Consider the following 13,520-nt stretch of genomic DNA (forward strand, 5'->3'; position numbering starts at 1 on the left):
TTCAATGGCAAAACTGAATGAAATACCTGGCTTCAGAAGAAGCAAAGAAAGTTTCAGCACCAAGAAACCCAGATATGTCCTCAACAAAATAATGAATCAGTGTGACTTAAAAATCACTTATCTGTACGCCTATTCATTTGTTGCATGTACTGATTCCTTTGTTTGTATCCTTTTAGATGTCAACATTGTACACAACAATGGATGAGGTAAGAACTGTTTTGATGTATGTCAGTTAGCTACGTCATGTTGCACACTCACTTCTTTTGTTGATGACAACAGTTCCTTGGTGCATTTTTCTTGCATTTTCACATGCTTGACCAGCATATTAGTTAGTTCATATGTGTGGGACACTTAAAGAAGGAGATATTATGTGCTACTGAGGATACGCATTGGGACAGAACTTGGACATGCGCTGCTTCCCTGCACAAATGAAGCTTTGTCAAGTAATGCAGATTAATTACTCACTGAGCACCTGTATAATGTGGGTCATTGTTAACCCTTTCCATTCTACAGCAAATGACAAAAAGTGTAAAAAACTTTCCAGAAATCTAAAAAAATCATGGATTTATGACAACTATGCTTGTTATTGGCTGTGTTGGTACAAATTCCAGTGACTACTATACTCATCAGCAGCAGAGAAAAGGTTAAAGAAAGCACCTAGTTAGAATACCAGCGCCGATTGCTGGCACTCAGATTATACAAAAAGTTAGCTTCACTAATCTTTTATCACTTTTTGAGTCTGCCTAATGCAGTATAACAGTAGCCAGTCTTCTTTAAAATGCAAAGACTGAAGTTGTGCAATTTTGCATATGAAATTTGTGTTCCCCTTAATTGTGTACCGTGCTGTAAACATATATGAAGATGGCTGATTAGAGGGTCCAGAGATCAAGATGTTGGAACCTTGCTTGCTGTAGAACAAGGAAAGGGTCTAAAACTGGCTGATTGTGTAGGTATCAAATCGGTAACTGTAGCACATGTGAAGTACATAATGGTGGAATTGAAGCTATCAAGAGCTCACTGCATGTCCATTTCATGGGAATATTGAGACCTACTCCAGGTTCGTCCTCGAGATTTGCCACAAAATACCGTTTGATGTTTAATTTTGTAGTTTTTTCCTCACAGCAAGTAGGGAATGCTTTTTGTGCAGAGTATGTGCAAGTGTGTAAATTTTTAACTGCCACAGTGTTTATTGTACACCTGCATTAGGGCTGGAAATGCTGTAGCTCTTTATCTGATAATAGGTGCTCATCAGTTGGATGATGAGGCAGTTTTACATTTCCTTTTCGTCATTGTTTGTTTATGGAACCATGTGAAAATAAGGAGGGGTGTATTCATGTACCACACCTTTGCTGTTCAGGTTCTTGCAAAGGATATGGAATCCGGCTTGCCAAATGCTGTCAGGGTTGCCCTTGGAGACCCTCACTTTGTAAGCTTGCGTGTGTGTGTTTGCTTAATTAAGTTTTGCTTTCTTGTTACATGGGTCCTCAATTGAATGTATCTGAGCCACTGAAGATTTTGGCATCTTCCAGCTTTTCTCCAGTTGTTGCATTATGGTCTCTGCTAGGTGTGTTCTCCAAGAAAGGCCATGATAACATTCCCTAACTTGGAAATTCTTGTAATTTCTAGTTCTTGTGTAAGCAGTAGTATACTAAATGGCATCCACTGAACAAAAAAATGATTTGCTAACGTTTAAAATCCTGCTTGTTCCTCAAGTTTGCCAAAAATTACAAAGGACACTTGAGCAACACAACAATGATGCAATGACTATGCAAGGTAGCATGGAGGAAGCAAGCGACTGAATGTTTTTAACTCATGCATTCATGCTTCTGCATGCACACTGAGGTTTTGCCTGGCTCACACACTGGTCTTGTCACACTGTACTCTTTTGTATTGTGCTCAATACAGCATCGTGCTAAAGCACACATTGTGCCAATGGAAAAAGCAATGCCAGATCTGAGATTTTGTCGTTTAGAGATGGTGATTTTCTCTTGTTCCCACAGTGAAGTGAAAAGAAATTCCATGAGTAGGATTTTTCAACACAAAAACAGTATAGCAAATAGCATTGAGTGATGTTTCCGACTTACCCACTTACAAGAATCGCTGTTTGAACACAGGTCAAGTGTTCTGTTTCATAAAGGCACAGACTGTGCCTTCATATCGAACGTTCTAACTGCATATGAAGCTTGACTTCAGACTGATATCAATGTGCATGTAAATGGCATCACTGCATATGTTTACTGAAAGAAAGTCTTGCTGGAATACACCTAAATTAACACAAGGTGACTGCATTTCTGCACAGGAGATGTTCCTTGACATATTTTCATACCTCGAAGGACCAAGGTTGCGGGACAAGGTTTCCCACGGTGAAGTGGACCTGAGGACAGTCAGCGAAGGTCTCGTACTTCACCTCTTGCACCTGACAGCAATTACATGCAGTATTGAGCTGCTCAACAATGCAAATACTGAGGCAAGTGGGCTAATCTGTCTGGAAAATTTATTTCTCAGTTGCTCTTGGTGAGGTACGTTGACGTCTGTGATGTTCACTAGGAGGTCACATCATACGTGGATTCCTCAGTGTGCTTCAACAATGTGGACTACAGTTTTCTTCCTTTCTTCGTTTTTTCTTTCTCTTATTTCTCCCATACAGAAACAACAAACAGCACATATGGAGGTGGTTGAGAAAAAAGCTGCAAGGAGACAGCTCAAATATCTCTCAATTCTCTAACAACATATTACAGCAAAGCAGGGCAGAAAGCACACACACGAAAAAAATGAGAAAGGGAAAATAAAGATGTGGCATGTAACCACACTTATTAAGATAAACACTGCAGATACAGGCACTTAATGAATGCTTAAATGTGATACGGAAGGTGCACGGTCACTGTGACTACACGACCCAGTTTGACATGAATCTCTTTACTTTAGCATTGTCTCTTGAAATGCAGAAAACATATCTCTGCTTGTGCTTCCACTGACTTTCCCTATTGAAGCTGCCATCTTTATTTTGATGCCCTTGTGGTGTGGGCCGTACTGTATAGGACAAAACTACAATTGTATTACGCTAAAGCTACAGAGACGTGCACTCATTTTGAGGCCTCTTGTGTACGTATGTTCTAAGCTTATGCTACTGATAACGCAAACTTTATACAAACATCCCTCGTACATTGAGCTTGTACAGTGTGGTCCACTGTTAAAGGGAACACTCAAATGTGCGCCTCTCACATTGCTGGTGCCCTAAGTGCAAGTGGCTGTGGAAACAATGTCAGTGCACTGCACATGTGTGTTGAAAGGAGTCAAAGCTACCAACCAGGCGTTATCTGCTGAAAACTTAGGAAATTATGCTCTTGCGATAGAGGAAAATCCGGACATGGCTCTGCACTGAAGTGTTCCCTTCAGCAGTGGACCACTCTGTACGGCTGTACGAAGGCATGAGCTCGATCCTGTCTGCGTTGGCACTGGTGGGCAGTTTTTTTTTTTCTTTGCCCACGACATCATCATCATCATCATATGGTAAGCTGAGCATGAAGGAGTGGCAGGATGAGGACGACAATGTGACAGACAGGCAGGCGAAGTGATTTTCACTGAATCTCACCTTTACATGCAACATCGCATATGCCGCATGCATCGCCACTTCATGGGGCAGGCTAGAGGCTCACTGCTTAATGACACCCACCCATCTGGTGACAAAGAGTGCACCTGGAACATTGGCACGAAGGTGATGCAACATTGTTACAGAGTGAACCTAGTTTTCTAGCCCTTAAGTGCTGTTGGATTAAGATTAGTGTTTCGCGCGATAGGATCCAAAAATATGAAATCAGGTTACGTGATTAGATGTAGTGCTGACTCCATGCATTCTAGTTGTAATAGGTGTAGTTAGTATGTGGCAAGCCCATAGATATCAACCATTTCCCTACATGATGTGGTGCCTGACACTTTCTTATGAACCTCATGACTTGCGCTGAAGTCATAGTAGGCTGCATTAGAAACCAATAGTTCCTTATATGGTGGCTTGCATTTTCATTCAAAGCGTATTTCACGTCAAGGTTGAGAGCATACTACTGGTTCGTTTGCACTGAAATTTTGCAACAAGATTGCATTTTCTTTTTTGTCCACACCTGTCAGTGAAGAACTTAGTATCTTTTCCTGGCTGCTTTGTCCCAAGAACAATGAAGAATTATCGTTTTATGCGACATGAGGTTCAGAGCTGGATTTCTTGCTGCGGCGGCCACATTTCAATGGGGATGAAATGCAAAATGGCTTATACGTGTACTTAGATTTATGAGCACATTAAGGAACCCAAGGTGGTCAAAATTAATCCGGAGCCTTCCACTATGGCAGCTGTCGTAGCCACAGTATTGCTTCAGAGTGTTAAACCCAATCACTCAATCAATCACATCAATTAATCAGTCAGTTTATTGTTTGATGTCAGCCAAAGAATGCTATCTTGATTTTAAACTTGAGGGAAAATGTATGATTTGAACACTAGCAAGGCACTTCCCCTTAGGGTGAACAATTCTTTGCAGTGCATAGTGCAAGCCATCTTAAGCTTGATCAATGGACCTGCTTCTTTTCCTTTCAGAATGGCTATGCCACAGTATTAAGGAAAGTGTCAAACAGCTATCGGGCACACTTTCACCCTACTCAGCTTCTGTGGAGAAAGGTATTGCCTTCTTTATTTTTCAATGTGAGAGAATTCTTAACCTAATTAATTAAGAGAAAATCAAACATCCACCCATTCATAGCAATTGCTACAAAAGAAACCCAGATTGGTTACTCGAAAGAAAAGCCTCGTAGTTGAAGAAAAATTCGTCCTGGTCCGGGACTCGAACCCGGTACCACCGCCTTTCCGGCGCAGCTGCTCTGCCTTTCCTTTGTGACTGGAACATATTTCGTTGCACGCTTTTGGAATGAATATCTCGAAACTGGCGTCATCCTGAATATTCTTTATAAGCAGGTATGTCTTGCAAAGCTCATCAACTACAATTCATAAAATGCAGTATGTACCATAAATTAACTAATTAACATTTTAATTAGTGAATTGTGTTAATTGATTATGCATATTGATTTCTTGTGCAAGTAATGTCCACTTCTCTGAGCAATCCAGCTCAAAAACTATAGATTATGCTATGTGCTGTAGGATATTTTTCTAAATTCTGTATAGTTTAGATAGGCATGCACTATATATTGTGCTTATCAATAGTCATAGTTAGGAGGTCTCACACTTTCTGCTTTGGGACCCCTTCCTGTAGAATACTGTGCGTATTTATTTTGATATATGTTTAATCTATAAATTTGCATTGAAATCAGTTGAATTATTAGTGAAAGGGAAGTGATAGAGGAGGGATGTGTGGAGCCAAACTTGCTCCTGGGATCACACCCTGTCTCCCCAATAGAAAAGTGCACTGCAGAACTTCAGCCATGCATATCGCCCACGTGCTTAATGGATGTGTTGAAATTTCAAATTTGTAATCTACAGGTACAAGAGGCCATCCCCAAGTTGCATCGCCTTTGCACAAACCGAGTAATTGGTGAAGGCATAACAGCGAACCAGAAGATTGGCGAGATGGATACCTGCATCCGTTTTCTGGGCGAGAAGTGGAATGTAGAACTGCCAAGAAGCTGGAATTCAAGGTCTGCTTACTCTGATTGCTACACTCATATGGTTTCAGCCCTACCTTCTTTGAGTAATGCTTAGCTCCCATTGACTGCCTCTTTGAACACTAGTTGTGAGTTGCTTATGGTTTAGTATTGTTCTTGGCATTATCAAAATCTTATTTCTGGCTGATTTTATGGCTGCTGACAATGGCTGCTGGGCAGTATTGGCACTGTAGACTACCAAGCAAGAAGGACCTAATTCGTGCGAATGCAACTACCATCGGTTGTCAAAGCCTTCTGTCGTCAAGCCATCTGTCGTCAAAGTCGTCAAAGCCTCGACTTGTTGGTTGCGCCTTCTGGTATTCTAGTGTCCAGCTTCAACAGGCTGCCATCACTCCAAATGCAGTCTTCCTGCTCAGCGATCAGATGGGCCAGTCTTAGTTCAATTTCTAGCAGGGCTATGAAAGATACCAATAGTCCATGGCATATTGGGTGGTGAGTGTTAAGAAACGTGTAGCTCTAGAAACTTGTGCAGAAGTTCAATAGTGCAGTTTCTAATAGCATGGTTTCTGTAGTGCGTGATCAGTTGAAGCGATCAATTAACAAAACCGGCAGTGCTAGACCAGCCTTGACACCTGCCTCAATGCCGCTTCAAGCTGGGCACAATTAGAGTCACTGGAAAAAATGTCAGAGTACTGCAAAGGTATGCGGCGTTCGCCGTCGTTCACCGGTCGTTCAGTTCACCGGTCCCATGAAAAAAGTCAACTTGCATGAGCTAACTGTGCGTAAGTTTGTACATAATTGTACAGAAAGCATCGATGATGTTTGACAGTGTTAGCGAATTGTCCAAACAAGCGAGCGAATGTATGAAAAAGGGAAGTCCACCACCGCAACCCCTTTCGCTCCTTCTTGCCCTTCTAATTCAACTCATTTGCACGAGAGCATGCACCCTTTGCTTTGGTGCCTTTGTATTGCAAGTTCGATGGCCACCGCTCACGAAAACGGGTGAAAGAGGCAAAGAAAGCTCTTCACCAACACACCTTGCACAAGTTGGAAAGCGCTAAGTTTTTGCAGCCAACTCTAGGCAGCCACATAGAACATCGTTAGTCATCGTCCTTCCCACATGGAATGTAAAAAAAATGCCTTTCCAGACTCCCTTTGGTGGCTACACCTGAAAGTGCAGCAATCAGTTATGATCCTAGGGTAATTTCTGGCGTCTGTGTTAGCACGCATTGAATAAAGTGACAAAGTGCTGCTAAAGGTCTGCCCACACCGTGTGTTCAATAGGTACACAACGAAAACGCTTGGAAGGGATATGGCAGTGAGAGTTCCCGTGACACATGTGACCCATTAATCGCAGCACTGGTGGCGGCTGCTAGTGGAACACAAATGCAATACTTTGACATTTTTTACAGTGACTCGATGCACAATGATGTGATGATGATGACTACTGGCATCATGTTGTCGGCAGAGCCTATTTCCATGCACCAAGTGTGTGTGTGTGTGTGTGTGTGGTCTGTAAAATTTCGGAGAAATTCCTACAAAATCACCTAGCTTTATTGTGATACCAATTATACAGATGCTCGAGGCACATTCATGCCATTGCCTTTGGCACTGTTGTCGTCGTGCTGTCACGGTATCGACGCACATGCGTGGCCGCGTGCGTGGACGGCTCAATCATCACTCAATCGACTCTGCCGATGTCGGGGCAGCATTCTGGATTCCGTGGCTGGCATGAGCATTGGGTGCACCCGCATCAGCATTCCTGCTGAGCAGCTCTGGACATACCACACCACGCTGCATGCACTGGTCTGAGCGGAACTGACAGTTAACGTCAAGCTAAATCTGTCTAATCCTTTCTTGAGGCGGTGACAGATGCCGATGGTTTTGCTTAGGTCTAATTTCATGCACCATCCTTCCGTCTCCAGCATTGCAACATCTGCAACGTCACTGGGGTGTTCCTTATTGCACCAACATTCTGAGACGGCTTCAGCACAACACCAAGCCTTACTATGACTTTCATTTCATGGCCTTCAGGCTAAACTACCAGTTTTTTTAAGGATTCTGCAAATTGACGTTCACCTAAGTTAGCTTCTCTTGGGTTCATTTTTTGTCGGCAAGTGCAGCCATAAGGGGCATGTTGAGCTGACTGCACAATGTAGAAATGTGTTAATAGAGGACAGGACCTGTATTTCATTTCATTTTCCATTCTTCTTTTGTTTCATGCCAAGTGGCTGATCCCAGCAATAACAATGGTGCAGTGGTGTTTGAGACACTGTTGAAGGCTTAAAAAGAATAGAAAATTAAATAGATTATTATAAAATACTGCTCCAGTTACATAGCATACTGATGCCAACTTAAGTGCCCAGTACTTCTGAACATTGTCACTTCTTTTATGGCAAGTAAATCACTAAATTGGGCGTGCTTGAATGCTAGGCTGCCCCCTCCCTCCCCTCTTCCTTGCCTCATACTTAAAGGTTGTGCGATTCTGGAAGGAATATGCTTATAGTATTCTTATTCATGTTGCACTTGGTGGAAGTTGCATTGACCACTCCTGAGATCCTGAGAGCATTTGAGTTGGTGCGTTCCAGGATTTTATTGTTATCTTATGTGCATGAAGTGATTGGGTCAACATAATCAACATGTTAATTCCTCAAAAAGTAGTTGTTATATCACTGTCCTGTTAATCCATGATTGCCGTTGTCTAACTGAATTTCACGTGTTCGTGTTACTCAATGCTGGTCCATTACATGATAGATTGCTATATGCTGGATTGCTATTGTCAGTTCAACACTATACACCTGTATGTTGCATAGAGCCAGAACAGAAGTTGATAATGCTAGTGCACCTGGTAACTACTAGCAACGTGTTGTTATCTGTAGTATCATGAGTGGTTTTGTGTGCATTGCACTGTAGTTTGAAGGCAGCCTGGATTATTGTGTTTGTTGTTTCTGTCAACACTGGCAATACGGGGAGCGCTTTGTCTTAGTCTCCTTGCAGATCTGGAGCTCCTGACAACGTCCGTGGCGGACAGCGCTCCTGCAACTGTGTTCAGGCCTAGGAAAGAGCTTATGGTTGTGACATTGTTGAGACGGATGTGTGACGAGGCCTGCATCACCCTGGACCAGCTGAATGACACACTGACTTCGAGGGCGGAGAACTGGAACTTGCGAGGGTTGCGATCACGCCGGCGAGAGAACTTCAAGAGGCTCCTGGAAAGGTGCAGTGAAGAGGTTGCTGTCGTCACCAGTGTCGTTATCAACCTATTTATGTCCACTGTAAAGATGTTGCCCTCCAAGTTTTTTTATTTCTGCCTGCATTTATAGCCTTTCTTTTTGTTTTTCTGGGCTAGTGAGCCTCGTTATTCATTGTATCAGTGTAGTGCCATTATTAATGACTGTTATGCCAGAGCACTGCCAGCCTACCAGCTAAAAAATCCACCATACCAATGGGTAGGGCTTTAAATTTGTATCATAGTTGAAATGCGGTCATTATGACTAATAGGTTGTTTGTGGGATAGTCAGAAGCTGTATGAATATGCTTATTAACATGGTATTTTTATTTCCAGTGTGCCTGTGCTGTACGATGGGATTTCGTTAACTCTCTGGATAATCTTCTGCTGCATTAGACGAGTCAACGACACTGAGTTGCTCGACGAGTTGCAATTTGACAAGTTTCTAAGGTAGGCTAGAGTGTTGCAAGCTTCGCTAGTGGGTTTGTGTTCAACAGGAAGAACAGTGCTGGTTATGGGACAAGAGATATACAAACAATGTATCTATCCTGTTTGTATATCTTTTGTACTGTCATCTATGCTGATCAGTCGCCATGTGTAAAGGCCAAATGCAACGAAATTTTGGGCTGTGTAAGAAGCCGAGTTTCAGATAGTGCACGTAAAGCACTGCCTTTGTGCCGGGTAGTTGCGTCACAAAAAGGTCACAAAAGTAGGCTCTAATAATGAAACTGGAAAGAAAAAAAAAACTACACTATTGCCACTTGCCAATAGTGACACGTGACTCAGACGCATGGCTCCTCGCATGACCTCAAAGATTAGGCACTGTCCACGGTGCACTGAAAAATTTTGGACATGTTGAGAATTGCATTTTATCCACTATCCACCAGGTCATATGCTTAGGCAATTACCAGCCCTGCATCTTTGTCAAGATTGTTTCCGTAATATTCATTTATTACCAATTTACCCAAACTGAAGTTTTGTTGCAGGTTGACCCGGTGACCAGGTACAAGTACCTCTGGTCACTTCAAAAGGCTCTCTAGAATATTTCATGGCGTGCCAGGTAGCTGCTTTACAGACTGCATAGTCAGGAGCAGGAACCTCACATGGCTAGTCCTTGCACCTTCTGTCAGTACAATGAACACATGCCTGCCACATTTTAGTATTGAACATGGCAACACCTAATGACTGAATTAGCTTTTCTTGAGAAGGGTGTGAGTGTCATAAAGTGCCCATGTTTAGCACAAGCTTAGGTGTGCAAAAGCTTGCTAAGGGGTTACATCATTTCTTCACGGCATCTGGTTTCTTGTAGAACCCACTCATGGATTACTACAAAAGAGGGATCATTTTGAAGAGTCGTTTGCACCTTAGTAAGTGTAGCAAGCTGAACAATAGCTGCAAGTTTCTTGTGGCTCTGTTCAAGATGCTTGAAAACTTTGCAGTTAGTTGCTGTACAGATAACACAAGCTGGCAAAAATGTCGATGCAATGTAAAGGGAGCGATGCTGGTAGGTTAGGCTGCGTCCCCCTCTCTCTGAACTAGTTTGCACCATGATCCAAAGGGTGTGGAAATATGCTGCATATTTTTATCCAAGACAGAAGTAAGAAAGCTATTGTACTCTATTAATTATAGAGGTTAGCTTTCTACATGCTATGTTGTAGAGGCTGCTCCTTTCTTAGTAGTAAGAGAGACATTTAGCGCATATCTTCATATCCACGGCATTCCAGTAGTATAGTGGAACCTTGAATAATAAAAACTGATTTAAGGAATTATCGGATATATCAACAAAAGCCAAATTCTTCTTGCTGATGTAGGTGTGTAGCAAATTCACATCTACAATGACTATCGGATACAAATAAGGAAGGTATTTTCATGGAGGATGCAACCATCATAATGAGTTTTGACTGTTCTATAATAAAAGATGCCTATTTCTAACAACCTTCTCAGCTAGGAATACTAGAATCAGTTATTAAAGGGACAACAAAAAGCATTTGCAAGAAGTGTGTGCACAGGATGCATCTGTGCTCGGTGCAAGAGCTCTGTAATTTGGATCAAGACAAAACATTGCAGGACTGCAGGACACATTTCACAGTATTATGGGAGCAATTCCACTTGTGCGTTGTTTGGAGGAGGCACAATAAGTTAATAAACAGCTGCAGGGATGGCTAGCACATCTCAGGAAGGAAGAAGAATCATTTGAGAATTGCCGCTGTATATAGAGGAACAATGTTAAGCTAATGCTTCACGCAGATGTAGTTGAATCTTATTGACCGATGTGTTCATTGAAAATCGACTTATGAAACTGGAACAATCTAATTAAGCTCATTAAGTTATAACAACGATAGTAGCAGTGGAGAAAGGATCGTGTAACCAGCACTGCATGCAAGTAGGTCAAGTGACCAGCACATGATCACGTGACGTGGAAACGGAATGTTGGCAAAGGAGTGCAGTGCACGATTCTTTCTAGCGAGAATGTCACATAGAAGTGCCAAGAGTCTTTTTTTTTTTCTTCCCCCACATACAGATATTTTACACTACTATGATAACCTGTCAGGTAGTGTATTACATTGCATGTTGACTAATGAGTAGGGTTGTTCAAATAGGCAAATTTTCTGATCAAATGAAATACAAACATTTCATTAAGAAGGGTAAGGCGTGCAGACATGGACGCAAAAGAAGAGAAGTGGACAACTCTTGTGTCCGTGTCTGCGCACCTTACCCGTTTTTTGCATTATGAATCTTTACCAACTAGCTCAGCTATCTGTTGTCTTACATTTTATTAAAATGTGACTAAACCCCAAATATATGTGCCTGTGTCAGAGAAAAATGAAAAAAAATGCATCAATTTAATGGCACAAACACGGTGATAGCCACTACGGTAACAGAGCAATGCTTTGCGTGAGCTGAAGCAGTATATCTGCAGACAAAAAGAAGCATCCTTGATAAGACAACATCAAGATATCGCTCAATATTGATGCACTGATCCATGCATTAGCTCAGGAACTGGTACCTCTGTACAACTACTACCCCTCCTGCAACTTAGTAATTCAGAGCAGTCATTGCAGGAACGATCAAGTATTTCATGCTGAGTTTTAGTTAAAGTGAATGTATTAAATGACCTTGTAAAGTGCCATCTCTCTGTTGCCTTCAGTATTCAGTAGTCATTCGTATTTTGTATGTACAGCTAAACCCTAATTTTGAAAAGCTTATAGTATCAAGTTCAAGAATCGAATGTGAATTGAAAGACAAGAACTAGTATACGATTTGTATTCATATGTTTAATATTTGCTCGCTCCTACTCATGAGCAGGGGTACTTGAACAGCAAAACTTTCAAATTGAATACGAGTATACTTTGAAAACAACCCTCGAGTGTTGAATATTTTCTCATTTCTAAAGAAATGTAAAGTATAACATGCGCAGAGAGTCTGCTTTGTAAAAAAGAAAAGAAAGAAATTAGACTTATTTACATTGGCACATACACCTAAATAACATGCACGATTAGACGTCTGTGTAACTGTAACTCAGGAGCTTCTAAATGAACAAATGCTTTGAATTATCAGAGGCACCATGGCAATGTCAGTAATGAAACAAGGGAACAGCATGTTACTAAATGCCTGTACAGTGTTGAGTTCACTGAAGGAGGGAAATTTGATAGAATGCCACTGCACATTGTGTTAAAGGGATGCATACAGGGTGAGACAGGCTGAATAATAAATTGAAACAAATTCATATGTAAACCACCTAAAAGCAAGCCACGCTTACTTAATGACTGAAAGTGATTGAGAAGTCAACCCTGTGTGCTCTCTCAAAGACTGGTGCCTCTGTGCAACAACAGCACCTGACCTTCAGCAGAGTCATTCCGAAACAGTCCTCGCACCCATCGTTTTGTCTCCCTCAAGGCCACCATAACTGTTTCTAAAAGCCCTTCGATACTTGAATTGAATACGAATCAAGTATTAGTAGCCACTATTCTATTCCTATTCAAAATTTCAAATCTTTGCGCAGCCCTACTGTGAGTCACGTCAGTGATATTATAATGGCCTTTTTTTTTCAGGTTATTGAAAGCACTGGTGAAGTTTGTCGAGAACTTGCACTCTCAGACGTCTCCCTCCCAAAATCGGTGGGACGAATCATGCAAACTCTCCAGGGATTGCGTAGCATTGCTTCTGCAACATCTGAACAATGACTCGACAACTCTCTACTCATCACTGAGTGGGCATGTTTTATGACACATCTGTCAGTACAATAAAGCTGTGAACGTGTTTCACATGAATTCTGCAAATTTTTACATGTGGAAGACCTGAATGAGCATCAAATGGCCAACTGCATCTGGCTGAAATCTGTGCACAAGTTTACTTATTTTCTTACGAGATATCTGATAGCCAGTTTAGTATGACATGCTGATGTCCTGCACAACAAAATCGCCGCTCATGATTATAAATCACGATCCCAGCCATGGTTTGATAGTCTCTGCAAATGCAATATTCTTTTAATGTGCTTAGCATTCTTTGGAAACTTCTTCCAATTTACAGTATGTTTTGTATGTCTTTCCCTGCCTAACCTCTTTCGGGCCAAGTTGTGTCACTGGGTGGTTCATGGTCTAATGGCTAGAGCACAGGGCCACTGCGCTGAGGGAACCAGGTCCAAAACCAACCGTTGGACCGACCTAATTGGGTCACTGAGTATGTGACACTG

The 13,520-nt window shown here is 41.8% G+C and overlaps 1 protein-coding gene across 3 annotated transcripts in view; it reads left to right on the top strand.

Moving 5' to 3' along the window:
- LOC126543600 (endoplasmic reticulum membrane-associated RNA degradation protein-like) overlaps window positions 1–13,098 on the top strand; it is a 32,999-nt gene extending 19,901 nt beyond the window's left edge. For all 3 annotated transcript variants that reach the window (XM_055077770.2, XM_055077769.2, XM_055077768.2), the window contains exons 9-16: window positions 177–206; window positions 1,358–1,426; window positions 2,300–2,467; window positions 4,580–4,660; window positions 5,477–5,631; window positions 8,585–8,815; window positions 9,164–9,277; window positions 12,880–13,098. In XM_055077770.2, the coding sequence (XP_054933745.1) occupies window positions 177–206; window positions 1,358–1,426; window positions 2,300–2,467; window positions 4,580–4,660; window positions 5,477–5,631; window positions 8,585–8,815; window positions 9,164–9,277; window positions 12,880–13,054 (1,023 nt within the window). In that variant the 3' untranslated portion in view covers window positions 13,055–13,098. The remainder of the gene's footprint in view (window positions 1–176; window positions 207–1,357; window positions 1,427–2,299; window positions 2,468–4,579; window positions 4,661–5,476; window positions 5,632–8,584; window positions 8,816–9,163; window positions 9,278–12,879) is intronic.
- Window positions 13,099–13,520: the final 422 nt, after the last annotated feature.

This window comes from Dermacentor andersoni, chromosome 10 (assembly GCF_023375885.2).
Source record: "Dermacentor andersoni chromosome 10, qqDerAnde1_hic_scaffold, whole genome shotgun sequence".
NCBI lineage: Eukaryota > Metazoa > Arthropoda > Arachnida > Ixodida > Ixodidae > Dermacentor > Dermacentor andersoni.